This window comes from Hibiscus syriacus, unplaced genomic scaffold, assembly GCF_006381635.1.
Source record: "Hibiscus syriacus cultivar Baekdansim isolate YM2019G1 unplaced genomic scaffold, ASM638163v2 tig00117016_pilon, whole genome shotgun sequence".
Taxonomy (NCBI): Eukaryota; Viridiplantae; Streptophyta; class Magnoliopsida; order Malvales; family Malvaceae; genus Hibiscus; species Hibiscus syriacus.
In genome coordinates this window covers 3,038,956-3,065,968 of record NW_024063525.1, presented here as the reverse complement: position 1 = coordinate 3,065,968, position 27,013 = coordinate 3,038,956, and the positions used below count along the sequence as shown (strand labels likewise).

The 27,013-nt window shown below is 33.5% G+C and overlaps 1 protein-coding gene and 1 pseudogene across 1 annotated transcript; both read right to left on the bottom strand.

Annotated features, from left to right (window-relative positions):
* Positions 1-6,150: 6,150 nt before the first annotated feature.
* On the bottom strand, positions 6,151-6,218 carry LOC120195635 (annotated as a pseudogene).
* Positions 6,219-13,069: 6,851 nt separating this feature from the next.
* On the bottom strand, positions 13,070-15,930 carry LOC120195531 (putative GEM-like protein 3). The gene is made up of 4 exons (XM_039197532.1): positions 15,551-15,930; positions 15,362-15,463; positions 13,717-13,988; positions 13,070-13,542 (listed from the first exon to the last, which is right to left on the bottom strand). Exons 1-4 carry the CDS (start codon positions 15,909-15,911, stop codon positions 13,369-13,371), a joined length of 909 nt encoding a protein of 302 aa, XP_039053463.1. The 5' UTR covers positions 15,912-15,930; the 3' UTR covers positions 13,070-13,368.
* Between the last annotated feature and the right edge of the window lie 11,083 nt (positions 15,931-27,013).

Here is a 27,013-nt window from a genome sequence, read left to right as displayed (position 1 = left end):
GTTTATACAATTTTTTTTTTTTTTTTTGAAATAGGTGTTTTTGTATTATGTATTAACCGTACAAGAACAAAACAAGGTACCACTACATGTCTCGTTAAATAACTTTTCTAACTTAGGTGGAGGAAAAAGAGTGCACCATGGGTACCGATATAGGTAAGAATGCCAATTAATTAAAAGAACTCAGTACGTTCCAAAACTCCAAGAAGCCATATGACCCTCACAAGGATAGCAAAACACTTCACAAAATATGGACCAGAATAGCAGCTCCTGAAATCTTTAACCATTTGATTCAAAGACTCTCACAGGCACATCAGCCACACTAAATCATTACCACTGAATTGAAGATAGCAGGGTCCCAGAAGAAACACTTGCATCTAAGAGATTATAGGCTCGATTTTGCAGATTCTGTGTCCAATGTCAGTAGTAGGGTAGTTTCACAAGATATAAAACCTCTGGATGACTGAAATCTCCTTCCACTAACGATCATATGGAACAAATAGTTAAACTAGCACTTTAGATCTATTTAATTACTATGACTCCATTCACACTGTTGTAAAAATCCTGGATGGATGCACTGCAATCTGTCCAACTAGAGACATAATTGTAAGACTAGAGACATGGAAGAGGAGATTTATTCCTACAAAACATCAGCTTATAGGAAAATAATTGGGTTAAATGGAGAGAAGATTTAGAGTTAGACTTAGTTTGAGGTGTGCATTAAACACTATCTTTAAGGATACTTCAATGTAGTGCATCTTCCTGATAGGATAATTACAAATGAACCAATGAGATATTGACGTGCAATATATTAAAAAAAACAATAAAATTATAAGAAATTATAAAATTTTATAAAAGAAATTGAAATTTATATATATATATTGTTATAAAATAAAAAAGAACAAAAGAATAACAAGAGATTTAAGAATAAGAAGATAGATATTATTATCATATTTTTATAAATAACATTCCACAATTATTTATAGTTTTTATTATTTTCATAAATTTTCACATATATTTTATTCATTTTTATAAAATTTCCATACTTTTTATAATTTAATGAGTTAATTGCATCATAAGTCCCTAAACTATAACCTTTATTTTAAATTAGTCCTTTTTTTATTTCATCCTCAAACTATGTCTATCATTCTAAATTAGTTCTTAAACTTTTGAACATTCTAATTTCATCCCTGAACTTTGAACCTCTTTCTAAATTGATCCTTAAAATTTTGAATATTCCAATTTCATACCCAATTTCATCCAAAACATGTAATTAATTTCAACCATAGTTTAACCTAAACTTTGTTATTTTGTTTTTTCTCAAACGTATAATAGCATAACTTGCTCTAACAGTTTTATTAACAAGGTATGTAAGTATTAAATACGTATAACTTAGTTTAAGTATTAAATTGAAAAGTTTAAAAAGTTTGGGGATCAATTTAGAATAAAGATCATAGTTTAAGGATGAAATTGAAATGTTTAAAAGTTTAAGGACAAATTTAAAATAGTAATCTTAGTTTGTGGAAGAAATTAGAATATTTTAAAATCTTGGGGTTCAATTTAAAATGATGATCATATTTTGAGGACAAGCAATGTAATTAACTCTAGTTTTATTGATTCTTTCAAGATTTTAGCTGTTTGATGATACGTTAACTCCATATCATGCCATATCAACAGCTTATTCATATATTTATAATTATACGTTGAATCTTTTAAAATTTTAAATTTTTATAAATTAAATTAATGGTGTTCAATGATATTTATCGTTATTGGTGCTCAATGATACTCGTCAAACGTGATATACTCATTTTTTTTTCTTTTTTTTCAATGCCTTAACCTTTCTGGCCATTCAACCTTTACTTTTTTATGAACTTTACAGTATGGACCGCAAAGAAACGAGTAGATTTTGGAATAGCTAAGCAAAGAATGTGAATTTTAATATAAAAGACAACGATGGAGATGAGATTAAGGCTCTAAAAGTATGGAAGTTGGTCATAATTATGCCAAAAGAATGAGAATTATTTGGCTCAACAGTCAAATGCCAATGCTTCGTCAACCTAACATCACTTTTTTTTTAATGTAGTTGTCGCAGCCGTATTTTGGTGGGTCCGGAATTAGACTTTAACTTAAATAAATGGGTTAAAGTCGTCACTGATCATTTATTTTTTAAAACATAAAAAAACTACGTTGATCAGATACCTTCTTACATGATCTGCATTTTACCAGAAATATGTCGAATTCGGGAATCGGTTACAGTAAAGGAAGGATTAGCACACTTGTACTGCTCTTTCGTTACTAATTTAATTTTCAGTTGTCTTAATTAAGAAAATTACAAGTTAAATCAAAAAGTAAAAAATCGATTTAAATTACTTACCGTTAATCGATTGAAATTGTCTCTAAAAATTTGAAAACGTTAGATTATAAAATAAAACAAATAAATAAAAAATAAAGAAGGAAATATTAAATTTTAAAAATGTTATATAAAAAATGTTAAAAGAAAAAATAAAACAAATGAAGAAATTATTAAATTTCAGAAAAAGAAAAATAATAAAATATAAAATAAAAGTTAAAATAGAAAATAAAAATAAAACAAAATAAAATAAAATAAAAAAGTGGGAAAATAAAAATAAAACAAAATAAAAAAAGAAGTGTTAAATAAAATAATAAATAATAATAGTAAAGATAAAAAGGGGTTTTAAAAGTTGTTTTTAAAATAAAAGATAAGAATTAAATAAAAGAAAATAATTAAATAAATAATCTAAAGAGATTGAGATAAAAAGAAACTTATAGTGAAAGCAGCATCAGAAATTCCTCGGCTCATTGAAATAGATCTTTACTTCAAAATTCACATAAGCTTACAAGGACAATTCTTCGCTGACGATTCGGATTATGTTGTTTGAACAATAATTGGTTTCGATATCAGTTTCCTCTTAGCAAACAATTTTGTTAAGTGTGCTCTCGAAAAGTCGAATATGAATTCTCACGTTTAGAATTAAGCCTTCGCTTTAGCCTTCGGCTTAAAAGAAAATTAGCTAACCATGAAAAAAGTCATACTCAACATAATTGTTGAAAACGATATTTAAAAGAAAATAAAGAAGTATGCGAAAAATAGAGAGAAAGCTAGAGAGAAAAAGGAGATTTTATTCTCATATGTGTGTGTGAGCTCAGATGTGTGTGTTATTAGACTTACCCTGAGAGAGTATTTATAGCATTCAAATTCCTAAAAACAAGCTAAAGATAATTCCTAAAATAATATCTTTTATCCTAATTAAAACACTTAAAATTATTTAAACTAAAATACCTAAAACAAAGATAAAATAAAAATAATATTTAAAATAATATCCTAAATCCTAATTGAAATACTAACATCTATTTAAACTAAAATACAAAGATAAAATATAATATTAATATATATACTAAATAAGCCCCGGACAAAAATGAGTGTCTACAGCTGCCCCTCTTTGTCTTTTTTCGTGTAACGAAAAATAGGACAAAGATAAAAGGACACAAATTTTCATTCGGTAGTTGCGGATAACTTCTCCGTCGCGAAGTTGGGTCAGTCTTGAAATGATATCCTTCTTCATGTAGTTCAGAATTTGAATCAGAATGTGGCTTCGTGTGGTCAAATCGTAGTCAACCTTGGTCATCTTCTCGGTTTAAAGACATCGGTTTGTAAATTCAACCGGAAAGTAGTTCCACGATGCTACCATGTGGTTAATATGCCCTCGAGCTGAATAGAATCAAACTCGAAGGTTTTTGTTGACAGATAGCCCTTCTCGCCTTGAGCTATGTTGTGACTTAGGTTAGGAGATAGTTCCTTGTTGTTGCATATGACTCATTTTCTATGGAATTGAGTCGATCCATTGGGCACGATATCCTTCTTCGTGAAGTTGAAATTGTGAGTGACTCATTCGTTGTGAATTTGAGATTTGAACTGAAAAATCCTAAGTACGATATCCTTCGTTGTGAAGTTGAAATCGGGCTCAAAGCATTAGAAAGTCGCTCATGGATCTTCTTCTAGCCCAATATACTTCATCGTGAAGCTGAAATTTGACCTGAAGACTTTGATATGAAATTGGTTTTTCATTGTTATGTTACAGATGACTCCTTCATCGTAAAGTTGGGTCAATCTTTTGGGTATGATATCCTTCGTTGTGAAGTCAAAATCGGAGGTGGCTCATTCGTTGTGAAGTTGAGCTTTAAATTGAATATCCTTCGTTGTGAAGTTAAAATCCAATCTTGTAAATTGAATCTCTTTGAGATTAATATCTTTCGTTGTGAAGTTGAAATTGTGGATGACTCATTCGCTGTGAAGTTGAGCTTTGAATTGGATGTCCTTCGTTTTGAAGTTGAAATCCAATCTTGAAAATTGCATTGGATCGAGTTTAATATCCTTCGTTGTGAAGTTGACATTAACTCTAACAAGAATAATTTGGAGGGAAATCTTCAATCTTTGGTTGTCAGTCCTGATGACTCTTGATTCTGGAATCTTGAATTTCTAATCTTGATCTTGGATTCTCCACCATGTTTAAATCCAATGTATAGAATTTTATTTCTAGTCTTGGTTTGGGCAATGCCTTTCAGTTACCTCAGGTATGGTACATAAGCCTTGATCGGCTTCTAATATCTTCTAGAAACTTCCACGTCAAACCGTATCATGCCCAGAGTCGTGCCCATGTCTCCAGCTGTGACCAAATAATAAAAAAAACTGCATAATCCTTTCCTTTTAGTGTAATTTCCAGACTCTAACGTCTTGCACAGAAAATGAATTAAAACAAACAAATAAACCACAAAAACCAATGATTGAGAAGTAATTTAAAAGGAAAATATTAAATAAATTAAAAACTTATCAAATTCTCCCTCAATTATTCAATGCTTGTCCTCAAGCATTCCTCAATTAATTTATCAAAATCATAAGTTGTAATCTTCAATTTCAATATATTCCTCAAACTTCCAATCGAACTAAATCCATAAAATTTGCCAAATTCAAGTTACAATCAAGCAAAGACACAACTAAGAAAATTTAAAGTAAGCAAGACATCCCAATTAATTGCCAATTTCAATGAAACATGACTCAACACCTTACAAAGATTCACACATATCCGCTCAAAGTGTTTAGGGTGAATGAAATCAATCAAACTGAAACTAACCAAAACATTACCATAGACTTGGAATCCAATCAAGTCTCCACTACGAAAATGCAATAATCAAGGGGTCTTTAAATAAGGTGTAACGGGGCTTAGGATAGGGTAAGGAAAAGGCCAAAAAGAAAGGTTTAAAATACCGAAACAAGAGATCAAAATAATTAAAAAAGATCCACGAATTAACATGAAGCACAATGAAACAAAGAAAAATAATAGATGAAAAACAATTGAAACGATCAATTTTTCCTTCCTTTTTTTGCTGTTCAAAACGGTGAACAGTTTGTTCCTTTTTTCGCTTTTTTTGAAACATCGATTTTTTTGTGGAACAAGAGTGATACAAGATCACAAGTCTCGGTAAGGGTGTAAAAAGAGATGAAAATAAAAAGAAAGGCTTCGGGTTTAATTATGAGGTATAAAACAAAGAAAGAGAAATATGCTCAAATGGGGTTCACTAGTGGGTATATAAACGGGTAGGCTTATTGGGAAAATTGGTTTATCCTAGGTTCCCCTATCACATTAAAACATTGCATTCAACATGTTGTCTCGATATACATTATGATTACAAGTTCTAGAATATCCTAATTAGTTCGACACACTAAAGTAAAACAATGAGCAAGAAAGAAAATGTATGCTCGTTAGGCTAAAATCTTACGAAAAAAGTTTATATGCACTGAGTCAAGTTCATCTCTATCGAAAAAAGCATGAAATATCAATACTCAACAAAAAAATTCACCAGTTATACCAATCACTAATCATGCAAATTAAATTCGATCAAGACATGATCATAATCCAAAAGGAAACAAGAGTATAAAGTGAAGTTCAAGACTCACAACCAACTATCCCAACATATCAATAACTGAATAACTCAATTTCAAACAATCAAACAAGTCAAAGAAAAATTTGATGACATGCGTATCTTTCCCCCTCACCTAATCCATTTTGTCCCAAAACGTATGTCGAATTTAAAAACAAAGAGAGGGAAAAGGAATAGTTCCCAATCTAGTGGCGAAAAAATTTGGACCATTTCTCGATTTGTACGTGTCATCCTTGCGCAGGGGTTATGCTAATCTTCGTCTGGGAAGTCAAAGTCTAGTGACTCATTTTCAGCAGTTCTGCTTGCCATGAAATCCGATATGGTACTTCCCTTTATAGCTTTTTGACTCACGTACTCAATGTCAAATTCGGATAACAGCATCTGCCATCAGGCTTTTCAATTGGAGGATATCTGGCCTCACAATCAGTGAACTTCTTGCTTAGATAGTAAATGGCCCTTTCCTTCCTCCAAAATTCATATCATGTTGACCTATAACACACCCCCATTGAATTCTCGAATATGGATAAATATAAGAATAGAGGTTTACCCTGAATGGGGGACATTAAGATATGAGTGCGAGATAAGTATTCTTTTATTTTCTCGAATGCAATCTACCAATCCTCATCCCATGTTCCAGAGTTTATTTTTTCGAAGAATGTGGAAAATTGGGTCGCACTTGTCGGTAAATTAAGATATGAACTGCTATATGTAATTTAACCTGCCTAAAAAACCTCGAACCTTTTTCTGTGTTTATGGAGGAGGTAAATTCTGGATGGCTTTGACTTTATCTAGATCGACTTCGATATCTCTCTTGCTGACCACGAAGCCTAACACCTTTTCGGATATTACCCCGAATGTACATTTGTTGGGCTTCAGTTTCAGCTGGAACTTTCTTAATCTTTGAAAGAGCTTTCTCAAATTCTGGACATGTTCATCTTCGGTTTATGCTTTGATAATCATGTCATCGACATAAACCTCGATTTCTTTGTGCATCATGTCATGAAACAAGGTCACCATGGCTCTTTGATATGTTACCCCAATATTCTTTAGTCTGAAAGGCATTATCTTGTAGTAGAAAGTTCCCCACATTATGACAAATGTGGTCTTTTCCATTTCCTCATGATGCATCTTAATCTGGTTATTTCCTGAGAATCCATCCATGAATGAGAAGAAAGCATTCCCAACAGTATTATCCACCAAAGTGTCTATGTGCGGTAGAGGAAAGTTATCATTAGGACTCGCCTTGTTAAGGTCTTGGTAATCAACACACATGTGTACTTTTTTGTTTTTCTTTGGAACTGGCACTGTTTTAGCTACCCATTCCGGATACTCGGCCACTTGAAGGAAGCCAACATCGAATTGTTTCTTGACCTCTTCCTTGAATTTAAGGAGCATTTCAGGTCTCATTCTCCTTATCTTTTGTTGCACCGATTTGTATTCTGGTTTGATGGGAAGTTTGTGGATTACCATGTCCGTATCTAGTTCTGGCATGTCTTAATATGACCATGCAAACACATCGTTGTATTCTTGAAGTAAGAATATTAAGTTTTGTCTTGCTTCAATTGAGAGAGTTGTGCCAATTTTGACTTCCTTTCTCTCATCTTCTGTACCCAGATTCAGGACTTCGATTTTATCTTTATGTGGTAATATTTTCTTGTCTTCTCTTTCTATCATTCTTAAGAATTCAGAAGGTACATTGCATTCATCTTCATTGTCATATTCATCAACTTCCCCAAGATAAACGAATTGTTTAAAATCCACTTCTAGGTCAGTATCATTAGTACCTGCATTATCATTATCTTGGGACCCTTACAAAAGATTACCTATTTCCCCTGGTGTAGGTGAATAGGGATAGTTTGATTATTACTCTGAAAGAAATTTGAAAACCATAGGTAATTCTTCAACCGTCTAGTTGCTAAGCATCGATCCAGACGGCAAAGAGCAAATTCCTGACCCGTCCATATTTTCGGCATTTTCTGCGGTTATAAAATTAATACTCCAATTTTTCAAAGCAACCTCTAAATCTGGTGAGGTCGTCCCAAACTCATAACCACCAGATTTAAATGTTTCATAAGGAGGTGAAAAAACCATGGGTTCCTATTGAAAATCTTTCCCGTTTAATCTGACAAACCTTCTGTCTCAACTTTTCTGGATTTCTTTCCTCTTCTGTTGTTGGTTGCACTGAAAACCAAGCCCGAACTGGTCTAGCTTTGTTATAGGAAGGATGAGGTTAATCCTTCCTTGCAACATACTCCCAAATCCTCTTCCCACCTTAGAACCTCTTCCCAAGGTCTATTTGATCTCCATTTTAGTGCATTTAAAGAGCCGGGGTTTAGAAATCTTTCCTCCTTCAGCCATAAATATGGCATTCACAAGCTCTAAGAAGCGAAATAAACATTCTACCGCTTTATCATTTGTTTCTATGTATGGGGAATCAACGATCATACTCGCAATAATATCTTCTTCAGCATTTACAATTACCAAAGCCTCGTCGATGGCAAACTTGACTTTCTGGTGGAGCGTAGATGATACTGCTCCAACTTGGTGGATCCAAGGCTTGTGGAGGTATATATGGTCCCTATTCTTTTGAGACATTTTCTGTTAGTTAATGTGAAATGTAAAATCATGGAAAATATTAAAAGAAATGAAATGCAAGGTATGAAAATAATGCATGATGCATGAGAATTAGAGGCATTGATCCGAAAACATGTTTGTTATTATAAATAATCTTTATTGAGACAAAAGTGTTTTATTTTTTCAGAGAAAAAAATATCTTCAAGATATATTCTGACTAAATCCTCTAAACCCCAAATAACTTTTGACAATTCTTCTTTCTTCATCTATCACTGGTTGAATACCTTTTCGAACCACTTCGGCTTCCCTTGCTAAACTGTGCAAGTGACGAGCTATTTTTTGTACTTGTTCTAAGAAATCTCGGATAACTGCATCTCTAGCTTTCACCTTTTGTTGGGCCTGTACCCAACAAAAACACAACTGAAATCCCCCATCAAAGGAAACTATCTGAAGCTCACTTGCTTGTTTCTTGAACCTGTCCACAATGGCCTCCAATTCAGCTATGGTTTTTCTATCCCCTCCTGCTACTTCTGAAGAGATTTCTCTAAGTCAGTTACTTGAATCCTCAAACGCTTATTCTGGTGATGGTTGTCTAACAAATGTCTCTGAGAAGTCTTTGGCTATTTTTTTAAGGTCTATTTTTTCATTATGCCCTTCAAACTTCCTTTTTCGACTGCTAGTTTCACTTTTCCAATACTCAGAAGATCTATTCATATTAGAATTGCTTTGGACTTTTTCTTAATACCTTTTTCTCAAATCCTCAAGCTCAAAACAAATTTTCTTTTATTCCCTCTCTAACTTGTCTGCCCAATCCTTCTGAGTATCAGTATCCAACTTTCACTGGAATCTTTCAGCATCAAACATTTTCTTCCATGACTCAGTTACATTTTTGACTTTTTTTCTTGTAATTTTCCCTATGATATGCAAATTCTGATCTAGATATTCCATGAGTTATTAGGACAAACTAACGTGCCCCATACTGAAAAGGTGGAGAGTATCTAACTCCTCCCCATAATCCGAGTAATGTCATAGTTTCTGAGTCCCCACATCGGAAAAGAATATCACTATGAGTTAATTAGGGGGCTCTCTAGAAATATCCCCATCCTGAAGGTGTGTGAATATTTTCATTCACTTTTCTTTTGGGATATCTTCTTTCCATTTCAGGGTAAGGAATTCCCCCAAAAGAGAATAAGTGGTGTTGAATCGACGGTAAGAAATCTCGTTAGTCTTCTAGAAGTGACTATGAATCCAAACTTGAAGAAGCTGTGCACACCCTATAAATCTTCCTCCGCCAGTCTTTCTGTAATGGTTTAGGGAGCAAAAAGTTTTAGTTAAAATTGTCGATGCTAGATTTATTCGTCTCGGGAGTTGTTCGAACAGTTCCACCACAGCTGCCTCAATGTACCCTAAAATCTTCGGGAAGATAACCAAACCATAAAGGCTCAACGCGAAAAGGTCCATTGCCTTCCGTTCATCAGGGTGATTCTTCATTAGTTGCTTGATATGGGTTCAAGATTTTCCTTCCCCACTACCTTTATGTTGAATCCGGTCAGTTACCCATTTCTCATCTACCCTCGTAACTTTTGCCAGCTCGTTCTTGAAAGGCTGACTTTTGATGTTCTTGATGTAGACCCGATCCATTATGATTTCCTCGCAATGCAGCAATATGGTATACTCTTTGATTGTGGGTACCATGTCTTCTTGGTTAAAGGTGAAACAATTATACCCCGGATTTTATAATTGTACTAGGGCTCTGATTAAGGGTTCATCTATCTTGACATATAGTATAAGTGTGATATCACTATATCGCTAGCTGAACCTCTGCTTCTGGTCACTTTTCCAATTGTCCCAAATGCTCCGTAGTTCTTGAAAATCATTCTGCTTTAGGCTGACAGAAGCATAGCTAACCAGATCTAACACATAGTTTCTTTGCAGACTGTCTCCCTTTTCTTTATGAGTTTTTTCAGACCATAGTCGTACCTCGACGTTTTTCACCTCTTGCATTACAACCCCTTTGTCTATTAATGCAGATTATTTTTGTGTAGCGAACATTTTATTATGGATCAATTACCTCTTTTTATGATGCAAATGATAAAAAAGCAAACATGAAAGAAAAATCAGTTAGTAAGATAAAAATAATAATGATAAAAGTAAAAAAATGATAAACTGGATGATAAAAGTAAAAACATCCTAGGTTTTGAAATGGAGTTTCGGGGTGGGCTCTAATTCCCTATAGTCTTCCGGTTTAGGTTCTAAAAAAAAGGTACCCAAGTTTTCCTTGTTGGTGCCCCCTTAGGCTTGCCAGACCCTCAGTCCTAAGCCCATTACAAGCATATATGGACCAAGTTAAACTTGATAGGATACATTCCCTTATGTCCATATGGAGAATAAATTCCCACGAAGACATACGATATATGAATCCCGAAGGTTACTTGCTAGGCCTATACAAAGAAGAAATTTCCACGAAGGCATCGCTTTCACCTCCACTTAAGAAAATGTTTGGAGCTCGGGTATATAGCCTGAGATGGAAAAACTTTAATAAGTTGAAACCATTAAAAAAAGTCAGTACAACTATTTATTTGAAAAATAATCAAGGGTAAGTAATAAGGATCGAAAAATTAACTTAAAATTTAAACTTACAATTTTCACTTAAGAAGACAACCAGAAATTAGCCTTAGCCTGACTCATTTACATGTCCCCAGTGGAGTCGTCAAGCTGTAGAGTCGTCTTTCGGGTGGGCCCAGAATTGGGCTTTGACTTAAATAAATGGGTTAGAGTCGCCACTGATGATTTATTTTTTTTAAACATAAAAAAACTAGGTTGATCGGACACCTTCTTACCTGATCTGCATTTTACTAGAAATATGTCAGATTCGGGAGTTGGTTATAGTCAATGAAGGATTAGTACCCTTGTACTGCCCTTTCGGTACTAATTTAATTTACAGTTGTCTTAATTAAGAAAATTGCAAGTTAAATTAAAAAGTAAACATTCGATTCAAATTACTTACCGTTAATCGATTGAAATTACCTCTAAAAAGTTGAAAACGTTATATTATAAAATAAAAGAAATATCAAATAAAAATTAAATTAAAAAATAAAAAAAAGGAAATATTAAATTTTAAAAAATGTTATATAAAAATGTTAAAATAAAAAATAAAATAAATGAAGAAAATATTAAATTTCAAAAAAAATATAAAAAAATGTTAAAAGAGAAAATAAAATAAAATAAAAAGTGGGAAAATAAAAATAAAAGAAAATAAAAGAAAATAAGAAAAGAAAAGAAAAGAAGTGTTAAATAAAATAATAAATAATTGTAGTAAAGATAAAAAGGGAATTTTTAATAGTTGTTTTTAAAATAAAAGATAAGAATTAAATAAATTAAAATAATTAAATAAATAATCTAAAGAGATTGAGATAAAGAGAAACTTATAGTGAAAGCAGCCTCAGAAATTTCTCGAATCATCGAAATTGATATTTTCTTCAAAATTCACGTCAGTTTACAAGGACAATTCTTCGCTGACGATTTGGATTATGTTGTTTCAACAATAATTGGTTCCGATCTTATTTTCCTCTTAGCAAACAATTTTACTAAGTGTATTCTCTGAAAGTCGAATATGAATTCTCACGTTTGGAATTGAGCATTCACTTTAGCCTTCAGCTAGCTAAGCATGACCAAAGTCATACTTATCATAATTGTTGAAAACGAAATTTAAAAGAAAATAAAGAAGTGTGCAAAAAATAGAGAGAAAGCTAGAGAGAAAAATGAGATTTTATTCTCATATGTGTGTGTTCTTAGGCTTACCGTGAGAGGGTATTTATAGCATTCAAATTCCTAAAAACAAGCTAAAGATAATTCCTAAAATAATATATTTTATCCTAATTAAAACACTTAAAATTATTTAAACTAAAATACATAAAACAAATATAAAATAAAATAATATTTAAAATAATATCTTAAATCCTAATTGAAATACTAATATCTATTTAAACTAAATTACAAAGATAAAATATAATATTAATATATATACAAAATAAACCCCAGACGAAAATGAGTATCTACAGTAGTTTACTGTTTAAGTTGAAATAAGCTTCACTCAAAATGATTAACATTAAAACAATGGCAGTGGACTTTAATTTAACATTAGGATTTTAATGACAATAACCATTAAACTTGAATTGTCCAATTCAAGAAGCTAATGAACTAAATTCCTAAAATTAAAAGTAGAATGATTGAATTTCAAATGTACACAGAATTGAGAATGTTATAACACTCTGCCAATGACATCAAATTAACCAATGTTTCTGGCCAATGTACCATGGGAAATTAATTAAGCCTGAAAACTGCCACCATAAAAGTTTGACGTAGAATTGTGAACTCAGCTCCAGAACCAAATAAGAAAATGTACCTGAATCTACATTACAAATCGATATGCAGATATTCAACAAATGTATTGGTTATGGCATCAAATTTCCAGAATTCAGTCTTCATCCTATTAGTCGAAACCCTATTCGATTAGGCAGTTGCATATAGCAAAAAAAAATGTCAAAACATTTGGTATGCTATCTAGTGATAGAAAGGATTACAGCAAATCAAACTACAAACAGATGAGTTTAAAACAGCGCAGACTCATTGTATTCTTTTCTTGTAACTTCCATATGATTTCCAGATACAGCTTTACGATTACCTAATCTTTTATTGGCATAGAATATTGAAAAGCTTACGAAGTAGCATTTTCTATCAAATATGCCTCCAAGCAGTGCAGCAAATGCTCGCTTGACAACATTTTACAACCGGGGGTGAAGGTTATTCTGGTAGAAACAGTATCACACAGATTGTAAGCTATGTTGTTTGCAAAGCTTCCTGTAAGCATGTAACCGCACCTTCATAATTTAAGAAGCCCATGAACCAAAATTCATGACTATCAACAGAGATAACTTGGATGTACTTTTCAGAAGGATTGACTCGGCTTGTTGAAGGATTAATTGATTTAAGTTGATGTAGTGGGATAACTACCTGTTTAAGCCAACCAAAGGGATGTCAAGAATCATAACAGAAACATGCAACCAACTGCTTTAATGCAAAAGGTTATCGATGTGATACAACTTTGTCATCCTGAAGCGGAGAGGAAATATGATCTCATTGCTACCAGTCTATAAATGGAAGCATGTAAGGTTAATGTAAACAAACCTTGTAGTAGCTCCATTCCGTCTTGCTACTGTTTTGGTAGGAAAGAGGACTGTCACTGCAATATGCTAGCTTTGCTGTAGATACATATAAAACTCCCATGACAGGACCAGCTGATGTGGATAAGTAACATGCAAATGAATTTTGAAGCTGCTCTTCTGGAACTGTCTCAAAAGTTTGTCTAAAAATCTTCTCATAGCCACCTTCCGCTAGAACCTTTGTTCCCTGAGCAATTCTTCCCATGGCAGCCTCAGCAAAACTAGGGCTTGTTTTTACTGATGAAGAAAAGAGGGAAAAACATATGTTCAGTAATTTTATGTATGTGAAACTGCATGATAAGCAAGAATATAGGACAGGGGGAGAGAGCAAGGGTCATGAACAAAAGAAAAAAGAATCCATAAAAAATAGCATATGATTTTAATTTAAAAATGTAGACATAATTTTCCATATATCTTTGTTTTATAAAATTGAATATTTGACAGTATATTCTTATATCCAAACAAAAGCAAGAGTATGATTCTAAAGGCAATCACCATACAAGACCAATAGAGAAGAGACCAGACAAGATTAAGGGCACATAAGATCATTATTTTGTGGTCATCCAATGTGTGAACAAGTTGAGGATATTCATAGTGCAAGAGTTGTCATCAACAAATGTACATGAGACCTGAACAATGAAATAGCAAACATTGTTTGGATGGTAATAATTATATTCATTAGCAGAAACGAGAATGTATATTTTAACATATTTAACATATGGGTAGGTTTGAGCATCATTAAGGGTGAACCAGATGATCATTTATGATTTAAAAAATAATACTAGGGTTAAACTTGAAATTATTAACTCGCTTCTAAGTTCTAGTCCAAGGTCAAATACAAGAGATTGGAGACGATGAGAGAACAAACAACAAAGATTAATCTTACCAACTATTGGGACCTAAGGAATGCAATCTCATGAATCTATATAGCTGTCTCGTCAATCTGAGAAGAGAGACTAGAAAGCTAATCCTAACCACTGGGACATATGGAAGCAGTAACTACAAAATCTCTGGACACTAGAGCTATGTGATGCCCCCAGTTTTACCTACCCTTAAATCTTACATGAAATTCTATTCTTTCCCAAGTAAATAGTTAAGACGAATTGTTGACTACAACCAACATTTGACTAAATTGATAATTGCATTTCCATACAACACCTGCTGAAAACATGTTTAAAAAAAACAATGAAGATTATCACTTCCTCTACCTTTCCTTAACACAAAATCTAAAATTGTCCAACCATTTGAAAAAAAATGATGCTTACATAATATCCTTTATTACTCCTTGAACTAGTGAGGTAACACCAACCCAACAAAAGAAATAGTAGTGTACCCTAGCCTTAATCCAGATAGTAATCCCTAATTCAATATCTGAGATTTCAATTTTCAAAAACTTAATATCAATAGCAACAACCCAAAGAATCACATAGTTACATCTCATTGCAAACTAAAGCAAATCAAATTACCAAGCCATCATTATCGATTCTAACTTAAAAGCACATAGATTGCAAACTAATCCAAACCAGATATAATCACACAAATACAATCAAGTAGGAAAACAGTAAAAAAATTAAAAATAGAAAGCATTAAGAATTTTAAAAGAAAAATACAGTGCTGCCACGTGTTCCCGGCCAGATCCTCCGCTTTCTTCGTCGCTTCTGTCACTTTCCTCCCCCATCTCCCCAAGACATCCTTAACTACATCCATCGTCTCTGTTTCCAAATTCAAAAATAAATAATTTAATCATCAAAATTATCAAATAAAAGATCAAGTTAGAAATAAAATGTGTAATGGCTTGCCTTTGAAGGAAGCCGAAGAAGATTCTGGAGGCGGAGCATGAGCAACGTAAGGATTGGATCTATAAGGAGCTGATATGGTCGCACTGTGATCCACAGCACGCGATTCACTTACCAGATCCGGACTCCAGTGAACTAAATTTCTCGAACCGGATGGCGACTGGACCGGTGATTGCGGGCTTTGAACCTGACTTGCTTTCAGATCCCGAGTCTCTTTCTCTTCCTTTTCCTGTGGCTCTGATGTAGGCACCATAACGAAGCCCTCCGCGTCCATTGCGGGATCCGAATCTCTCGGGTTCGGTTCTCGGGACGGAGACAGAGTGGTGCTGGATTTTGGTTGGGTTTCCATCTTCGATTGTTCCATTAACGTTCGAGGAAAAGAAGTTGCGGGTGAAGTATGGTTGAAATTTAGCAGGCCCTGTTATTTAAACTTCAATTTGTTCAAAAAGAAGGGGTAAAGTACAGCAGATAACACTTAATTGTTTACATTGATTCATTTATACCATTAAATTTTTTATTTTATCAATTATAGTACAGAATTTTAGTTCAATTATACTATTCTTTCGTTAAGTTGGTAACTATTAGTTTTATATTTTTTCTTTTGAAATAGAAAATAACAAAATATATTTAATAGTTGTTGATGTGATTACCATACCATCAAAAAGCCAAAAATCAGGACAAGAAATGTTAACTTACTGAAATCTAAAGTCCTACTACTATTGAATATTGCTCATTTTTTTTGTTGATTATTGAATATCGAATAAGAAGAATTAAAAATTGATGAAAAATCGTAAAAACATAAAATTGTTAAAGAAGGGTTGAGGTTTTTGATGGCTAAGGATGAATCAAAATTTAAAAGTTTGAATCTTGGGCATGAGACGAAAAATACTTTGTGAAAAAGAATTATTTAGGACTTCATGTTGCATCAATTATCAAGTTCTAACTTCTAAGAAAGATTAGTCACAAAAAAAGTAAAAACTAAAATATTATCCTAAGTGTAGTAATCGTCCTTCATGTGGACCCGGAATCAGTCTTCGACTTAAATTGAACATGTTAGAGCCTCCACCGATCATTTTATTTTTCAAATTAGGTTGACAGGACACCTCAATTGATCATCTTACCTAATCTGCGTTTTACCAGAAATATGTCGGGTTCGAGAGTCGATTGCAGTCAATGAAGGATTAGCACCCTTGCATTTCCCTTTCGGTACCAATTTTAATTTTCCGGTTATATTAATTGCTAAAATTGAAAGTTAAATTGAAAATTAAAGATTTGATCCGAATTACTTACATTTGATCGATTTAAAACTGTTCTAAAAAAACAAAGCCAAAAAATATTAAATAATAAAAGTAAATAAAATAATAAAAAGGATATTAAAGTAAATAAAAAATTATTTTAAATAGTATATACATTCATTTTCGTCCGATTTTTTTTATTTATATATATATATATATATATATATATATATATATATTATAGTTTGCAAATGTTTTAGAAATACATATAATATATATAGTTTTGAAAATGGGTTTTGGAAATATATATATTATATAGTTTTTGAAAAACATTTTCAAAATATATATATTATATAGTTTTTGAAAAACATTTTCAAAATATATATATAATATATATATTTTTTTAAAAATTTGAAAATATATATAATATATAGTTTTTGAAAAACATTTTGAAAATATATATATATATAATATATAGTTTTTAAAACATTTTGAAAATATATATATATAATATATAGTTTTTAAAACATTTTGAAAATATATATGTCGCGGCCGTCTTTTGGTTGGGCTCGGAATTGGGCTTCGACTTGAATAATTGGGTTAGAGTAGCCACCGATCACTTTAAAAAATATTTAGGTGGATTGAACACCATTTTACCTGATCTGTGTTTTACCAGAAATGTGTCGGGTTCGAGAGTCGATTACAGTCAAGGAAGGATTAGCACCCTTGAAGTGCCCTTTCGGTACCAATTAATTTGTCGGTTGTCTTAATTGCGAAAAATTAAAAAATTAAATTAAAATTTAAAACATTCGATTCGAATTACCAACCTTTGATCGATTGGAAGTATCCCTAAACAGTCAAAAATGTTAGATTGTAAAAAAATAAAAACAAACATGAAAAAAGAATAATAAAAAACATTAATATAATAATAGTAATAATAAAATAAATAAAATAGATAAATAGAGATAGATAATTGTTAGTAAAAAATAAATAAATAAATAAATAAAATAAAATGGTTAAATATTGAAAAAAAACTGGAAAATGTTTTTTTTTTAAATAAATATTAAAAAATGAAAAATAAAAAATAAAAAAAGGATCAAAATGCAACAATTAAAACAGTAGTGTCTAAATAAAAAAAGGAAAAAGAAAATAGTGGCTAAATTAAAACATGCATAAATTCCTAGGCTATTTTCAAATAAAACATAAAATAGGGACTAGAATGTAAAAATAATATATTCAAATTCCAAATTGAAATACTAAAAATTAAATTCAGTGGCTATAATGTGAAGAGTACAATTTATAGGGATTATGGATGTAATTTACCCGTGCAAAAAATACGCAAATGCCCCCACTAAAACTATGTCGTTTTCCTTAAGCTATATATTTTTTCCCTTAAGCCAAAATGACTCATTTTTCCCATTTGCTTCTCTCACTAAAAAAGAGGGAAGAGAATTCTCTCTGCCTTCTCTCTAAAAACCCTCAACCAAAGGGATGGTCGACCAACGTCGATCGTCGTCCCGACCATCGTGGACCGTCGCCCTGGCCGCCGTCATTGGCGGTCGGAAAAAACAACCTAGCCTCAAAATGCTCCCCTCATTACCGTGAAACTAAAACTGAAGCCTAACTCAACAAAACCCCCATGAATCGGTGTAGATCTAGGAAAAGAGCTTCGATTTTTTTACCTTTGATTCGTCGACTCTTCACCTTCCGATGATCGCCTCCTTCCCGAGTATAGATCGGGTTTCTTTTTTATTTTTTTGTGTGGTTTGCTACTGACTTCTTTGTTAATTTTTGGCTTGATTTCTCACGTATTTGTCACTCCGGTGTTTGGCTGTGTTGTTTTTTTTGGTTCGATGGTTTTGGTTTTCGGACGTTGGTTGTTGATGGTGGTTCTATGTGTTTTGATGTGATTAGTTTCGTGCCTCTGTTGGTTCTGCTGTGTTCTGACATGTTCTTCCCCCGTTGGTTTCTGTGGTTATTTATACCACTCCTTTGGGGGTCGATTGTCGATCTTGGAGGGGTCGTTCCCCTCGTTTCAGGCTTAACAACGTTCACGTGGCTGGGAATCCCGGGACTGTGCAATCCCAGTTTTCCCGGTCGGCCGGTTCACCCTTTAACTGCATTGCTCCCCCTGTACAACGCCTTTTTGTAAACTATCTATGAAACCCTAATCGAGTTTTTAGGATGGGTCAGGCCCAAACCCGGTTAGGTTACTGCTGGACCCGAACGTTGGACCCATATTTTGGAAATGGACCAAATTTTTAAAAAAGAATTAATAAAACAAATAAATAAAATAATAATATACTAATAATAATATAATATATATTTCAAAAATATTTTTAAACTATATTTTATTTTTTTTAAAGGTTTTCAAAACTATATATTATATAGTTTTCAATAATGATTTAAAAATATATATAAGTTTTCAAAAAATGTTTTTAAAACTATATATTATATAAGATTTTCAAAAATGTTTTTAAAACTATATATTATATAAGTTGTTCAAAATGTTGATTTCAAAACTATATATTATATAAATTTTCAAAATGTTTTAAAAACCATATATTATATATTTTCAAAATATTTTTTAAAAACTATATATTATATAATTTTCAAAATGACTTCAATATATATATATATATATATATATATATAAAAGATAAATAAATAAATGCGGACGAAAATTAGTGTTTACAGCTGCCTCTCTTTGTCCTTTTTGTGGAAAGAAAAATAGGACAAAGACAAAAGGACACAAATTTTCGTTCGGTAGAGTTGAAAAATTGACTATGATATTTCAATTAAGAATAACTCCCTGTCAAATTGAGTTTCGGATGACTCCTCCGTTGCGAAGTCGAGTCCATCTTGAAATGATATGGAATTGAAACTGTAGTTCAGGATTTGAATTGGGAGGCGACTTCTTGTTGTCAAATTGTAGTCAACTTCGGTCTTCTTCTCAGTTTAAAGGCCTTGGTTTGAAAATTTTACTGGAAAGTAGTTCTTCGATACTGCCATGTGGCTGATAGGCTTTCAAGATGAATGAAATCAAACTCGAAAGTTTTCATTGTCCCATAACCCTTCTCACCTTAAGTTATGTTGTACTAAGTTGAGAGATTGCCCCAGATCTTTGACTTAAAGACCTCAACTTCAACCAGAAAGTAGTTTCTCGATGCTACATTTGGTTGATGTGTCATCGAGGGCAGTTTTTGTTGACAGATAACTTTTCTCGACTTAAGTTATGGTGTGAATTTGGCATGCCCTTGAGCTGAATGGAATCAAACTCGAAGGTATTTGCTGACAGATAACCCTTCTCACCTTGAGTTATGCTGTAAATTGGGTATGCATTTGAGCTGAATATAATCGAACTCGAATGTATTTTGACAGATAGCCCTTCTCGCCTTAAGTTATACTATAAATTTGATGTGCCTTTGAGCTGAGTGTAATCGAACTCGAAGGTCTTGGTTGACAGATAACCCTTCTCGCATTGAGTTATGCTGTAAATTTGATATGCCTTAGAACTGAGTGTAATCGAACTAGAAGGTATTTTGACAGATAGCCCTTCTCGCCTTGAGGTATGCTATAAATTTGATGTGCCTTTGAGCTGAGTGTAATCGAACTCAAAGGTCTTGGTTAACAGATAACCCTTCTCGTCTTGAGTTATGCTATAAATTTGATATGCCTTTGAGGTGAGTGTAATTGAACTCAAAGGTCTTTCAAAGATAGCCCTTCTCACCTTGAGATATACTATAAATTTGATGTGCCTTTGAGCTGAATGTAATCAAACTCAAAGGTCTTGGTTGACAGATAACCCTTCTCGCCTTGAGTTATGCTGTAAATTTGATGTGCCTTTGAGATAAATGTAATCGAACTTGAAGGTCTTTTGTTGGCAGTTAACCCTTCTCGACTTGAGTTATGATGCGAATTGTTCCTTTAAGTGAAAAAAATGGCTCCCCTTTACGGGTCTAAGCCGGTCATAATTCTCAGGTGGTTCTCCTGAGCGGGTCTGAACTAGGTGAGATGATCTTTGGATGACTCCCCTTCATGGGAAAGTCATGTGGTAAATTCTTTCAGCCTAATATCATCCATCGTGGAGTTGAAATCTAGCTTGAAAATGTTAACTGGAGACTAGCCACTCGTCGTTGAGTTAAGCTGAACTGGATACATTCTGAATTGGTTCTCGAACCCATCTAAAGTTGATCGTCGATCTTCCAATCTATCAAGTTGGTTAAGGTATATCTTCTCGCTGTTGAGTTAAAAAACCACCATCGATCTTTAAAGGTGCTTTTGAATCGAGTATCCTTCGTTTTGAAGTCAAAACTTGACTCCAAAAGCTAGAATAAATCATGTATGCTAAAATGATGAATGTGATCCTCTTAACTAAGTCTAAGATGCATACAACATGAATTAGTCATGTTTTATCTCCTTGATAGAGTCTCGCGCTTTGTCTACCGATCTGGTCCTTGGAATCGATCATACCCCATTTTCTTCTTAGGTTGCAACCTTTCACCTTTGAGACTATCATGTTCGAAAATGTTTTCTTTCTCTTATTTTAGGAGGGAAAAAAGATATTAAAATAAAAGAATTCTGTAAAACATTGCCCCTTAATTCAGGCTCGCAATCGAATCAAATCATAAACGTGAGTTCACTGAAAATCAAAAGAATGAATAGCTCTTTCATGCTTTCAGAGTTTTGACAAATATTCAAATTGATGAGTTGGCTTTAGGTTGGCCTCCTATTTTCTAAGGTTTCATCCATAAAAAAATGTCATTTTTTCTCGGTCATTCCAACAAGCCTTTTTTCTTGGCTTGGTATTTTAATTGGATGCAGACTAAATGATGCAACTAGTATGATCAATTACTAGACCTTCTATTTTGGTTCTCTGAAATCTTCTATTTTTTCAAGCTTCGTAGGCTCCTCTAATAAAGGCAGTGCATAAATATCAATCTAAAAATGAAATTCCTAAGTGCTCGTGTGAAGCTGACTATAACAGGTGTTCCTTAACTCCCTTAGTCCATCTTTACCGAAACTCCTTATTTAATTTGCCATTGTATGGCTAGCTGGATCCATAAAGCCAGGGCGTTTAACCAATTGCTCTAGAGGGACAACTCAAGCTTTATTGTATAGATATTATAATCACCTTTATCAGGCTTAGCTGAATCTTTTCTATAAAGTCGGGGCGTTTAACCAATTGCTTTAAAGGGACATCTCAAGCTTTATTGTATATATATAATATTATAATATGGGTATACGAATCCAATTTCTTAAGTTTATCAAGAAGAACCTATTATAGTCTAGGTGTTGTTGAAAGTCAATGAATCTCATCTTTAGAGTTCAATTTCCAAGCAACTGACCTAAACTAGATTCACCTACTCGACTATTCCATCTGTGAAGATCATTATCATCATCGAACGTCTTAAGCAAAAAGTATAGTAATGGCATATGCAAAAGATGCCCCATGGATTCCGCACCTATGCACATCTAAATACCAAGCCTCTTTTTCATTCTCTTATGAGTGGAGAAGGCTATATTGGTTGTTTGCAAGAGAATGATACATTGTTTGAGCTATCTTCTTGGGTAAGGTCAAAGTCCTTGTTTTACCACTTTTAAATCATGTTACTTTGTCAAAGATTTGTAACTCTGAATCATTTACAGAGTTTTTTTTTAATTCAATTGATATTAAAAAAATTGCAAGTTTGCAAATTTAATTCATTGCTCGCCATCTTTAAAGTAACATAAATTTATTTAAATGTTCAAATAAAAAGGAAAGTTTAAAAACAAGTTACACCAAAAATACGAGAAAGTTCAGGATGTTACAAATTATGAATTGAAATGATCTTCTTCCTTATTTGGATGCCCCCGAGTTGTTGAAGTCGATCCAATTCTTGTTACGCATCTTCTATACGATTCTCTTGAATGTGTAGCAGTTCTCAATAGTGTGCCCTGAGACACTGCCATGATATTCACAATGGGTACTCTCATTATACCACTTGGGGTATGGGGGCTTCATGGGTTCCACTAGATATGGTGACATTACGTGGGTGTCAGAAAGTTGTTGGTAAAACTCTTTGTAGGTAATGGGAATATGGTTAAAATGTTCCATTTCGTTCCTAGGTTCTCTAGAATCTTGATTATAAGTATTTGACGGTACAGTTGCAGTTGGTTTTGGTTTGGAGATTGTAATACCTTTAGTGTCGTAGGTGCTGACGTTATTGATCTCTCTATCTCTCTTCTTCATAGGAGGTTTCTTGCTTGCCTCCCCTTCTTCAATCTTGCATTGCTTTATGGCAATTTTACTATTTCCCCGGCCATAACCAAGTCTGAAAAATTACCGGATGTGATTGCAACCAGGTGCCCGAAGTAAGGAGCCTTCAGTGTCTGTATGAAGAGCTTCTGGGTTTCTTTCCCTTCCAATGGCAGATGAACTTGTACAGCCAAATCCCTCTATTTCTGTGCATATTGTCTGAAACTCTCGTTATGCTTCTTTTCCATGCTTTGTAGCATAACTCGATCAGGCCTCATGTCATTGACGTGTTTGTACTATTCCAGAAATGACTTGGCTAAATCCTTTCAAGTCTTGATATGAGATCTGCTTAGCTGATTATACCACCGGATGGTTGAACCCGACAAACTCTTCTAGAAGCAATGGATCATGAGTTGGTCATTCCCTACATATCCTGTCATATTTCGACAGAAAATGGTGATATGAGAAGATGGGCAACTGTTCCCATCGAACTTCTCGAATTCAGGGGACTTAAATTTCGGAGGAAGAATCAGGTTTGGGATTAAACTAAGTTTCGAGCATCGACTCCATAGTAGTCATGGTCTCCTTTGACTTCCTTCATTTGGTCTTCTAACTGTTTGATTTTTTCTTCTATCTTCTTTGCCTTATCATCCTCTTCGTCTAAATCTGGTATATGGTAATAACCCGGATTATTCTCAGGATTGGATACCGCAGTCTGTATCTTTATAGTAGATGGGGTCTTCGCTTTTGCAACGGATGAGTCCCCTTGAGGTTCCGGTAAGATTCCAGGTGAGACAACCACTTGTGGGGTAGGTGGTATAGTTACCCCTTCCGATGAACCTGCCCCAGGTGCACTCGCTTGATATAGACCAAATAACTTGGCCACAATTTAATCGACCAATGACTCTTGGATTTTCATGATTGTATCCAGAATGCTCTAGTTTATCTTATCTTATAGCTCTCTCTACAACTTTCATCGAGTTGAGCAATTTTCGCTTCCATCTTATTTTTTTTAAGCGGGTGTTATGCGGATGGGGTGTGTCTAATGCTTGAGGTGGTGTATCTAGTATTTGTTCCTTTTGATGAGACATTCTTCTGTTAGTTAATGCGAATGTAAAAAAATGAAAATAACAAAATGCAAAATCTATCTAAATGCATGTTGCATGAGATGTTAGAGGTATTGATCCAAAAATGTGTCCGTTATTATAAATAATTCTTATATGGGACAAAAGTGTTATTTCTTAAGAGACAAAAAACATTTTGAAGGTATATTATTCTAGACCCCGAACAACTTCTGACAGGTTGATTCGTCTTCCGCCTTCTTCTGTCACTGGCTGAATATCAAGTAGAACAACTCTAGTTTCTCCAGGATTCTTTTTGTACTTATGCCAGAAAGTCTCGAATGGTTGTATCTCCGGCTTTCACTCTCTGTTGAGTCTGTTTCATAACGGAAACACCATTGGAGGAACTATCCGAAGCCTGTTTCTTGAATTCGTCAGCAATGGCCTCTCGTTTCAGCTATCGATTTGTCATCTTGTTCTTGTTGCCTTTGAAGGGACTCCCCAGGTCATTAACATTTTTCTCGTCCTGCCCCTGCAATTTTTGTCAACTCAGAAAGTTGACTTTCGATGAGCTCAGTGTAACTCCCGGTCCATTCTAAGTCTTTCACCATGCAACAAAGTGGTGTACTCTTCGATCGTGGGCACCATATTTTCTTGACATGAATCTTTTCTGACCATAGCAGGACTTCTGAGCTTTTCATCTCTTGTATTATAACCCCTTTGTCCATTAATGTAAATTATTTATGTTTAACAAACACATTTTTGTTGGTTCAACACCTCTTTTGAATGATGCAAATGATGAAAATAAAATGAAAGAAAACAAACATAAAAAGAGTTAGTGAGGTAAGGATAATAATCAGAATAATAATGAAAGTAAAAGTCCTACCCCACATGATATCTACCCCACATGCTTATTATTCCTACCCCGACATGATCTCTATCTCGCAAGTTGATTCTGAACATGTCATAACCGCATAAATTTCTAGTTCACATATTTTGAACAGAAAATAAAGCAAGAAATAATCTCAAAACAATCTAGGGTTTGAAGTGAGATTTTGGGGTGGGCTCTAATTCCCTGTAGTCTCCCGGTTTAGGTTTTAAAAAGGGTACTCAAGTTCTCCTTGTCGGTGCCTCCTTGGGCATTCTATACCCTTAGTTTTAAGCCCATTATAAGCTCATGTGGACTAAGTTAAATTCACACGAAGACATAAGGTATATGAATCCCGAAGGTTACTTTCTAGGCCTATACGGAGAATAAATTCCCACGAAGGCGTCACTTTCACCCCCATTTAAAAGGGTTTGGAGCTCGGATATAGAGCAAAGATGAAAATTTTTCAAAAATCTAAAATCATTAAAATAAAACATCAGAACAACTATTTATTTAAAAAATAATCAAATATAAATAAATATAATCGAATAAATAAATTAAAGTTTAAACTTATAATTTTCGCTCAAAAAGGCAACCAAAATTAATTCTGGCCTGACTCACTTACCGGTCCCCAGCGGAGTTGCCCTGTCCTTCGGTTGGGCCCGAAATTGGGATTCGACTTGAATAATTGGGTTAGAGCCACCATCAATCACTTTAAAAAAACATTTAGGTGGATCAAACACCATCTTACATGATCTGAATTTTACCAGAAATGTGATGGGTCTGGGAGTCGATTACAGTCAAGGAATGATTAACACCCTTGAACTGCCCTTCCGGTACCAATTAATTTGTCGGTTGTCTTAATTGAGAAAAATTAAAAATTAAAATTAAAATTTAAAACATTCAATTCGAATTACCTACCTTTGATCGATTGGAAGTATCCCTAGAAAATAAAAAATATTAGATTGTAAAAAAATAAAAATAAACATGAAAAAAGAATAATAAAAAATATTAATATAATAATAGTACTAATAAAATAAATAAAATAGTTAAATAGAGATAAATAACACTTAGTAAAAAGGAAAAATAAATAAATAAACAAAATAAAAAAAGAAATAAAATAAAATAAATAAAAAGGTTAAATATTGAAAATAAAAAAACTAGAAAAATATTTTTAAAAAAAATAAATATTAAAAAAATAAAAGGATCAAAATGCAACAATTAAAATAGCAATGGCTAAATCAAAAAGAAGGAAAAAGAAAATAATGGCTAAATTAAAACATGCATAAATTCCTAGGCCATTTTCGAATAAAACATAAAATAGGGACTAGAATGTAAAAATAATATATTCAAAGTCCAAATTGAAATACTGAAAATTAAATTCAATGTCTAAAATGTGAAGAGTACAATTTACAAGGATTATGGATGTAATTTACCCATGCGAAAAATCACGCAAATGCCCCATACTGAAACTATGTCGTTTTGTCTAGGTTATATATTTGTTTTCCTTAAGCCAAAATGGATTGTTTTTCCCATTTGCTTCAATTTGCTTCTCTCACTAAAAGAGAGGGGAGAGAATTCTCTCTGCCTTCTCTTTAAAAACCCTCAATCGGAGAGATGGTCGACCACCGTCAGTCGCCACCAACTGTCGCCCCGGCAGTCATCGCCACCGGTCGAAAAAAACAACCTAGCCTCAAAATGCTCCCCTCATCCCCGTGAAACTAAAACCAAAACCCCCATGAATCGGTGTAGATCTATGAAAAGAGCTTCGATTTTTTACCTTTGATTCGTCGACTCTTCACCTTCCGACGATCGCCTCCTTCCCGAGTCTAGATCAGGTTTCTTTTTGATTTTTTTGTGTGGTTTGCTACTAACTTTTTTGTTTTTTTGGCTTGATTTCTCGCGTATTTGTCACTCCGGTGTTTGGTTGTGTTGTTTTTTTAGGTTCGATGGTTATGGTTTTCGGACGTTGGTTGTTGATGGTGGTTCTTTGTGTTTTGATGTGCTTGGTTTCGTTTCTCTGTTGGCTATGTTGTGTTCTGACGATGTTCTTCCCAAATTGTT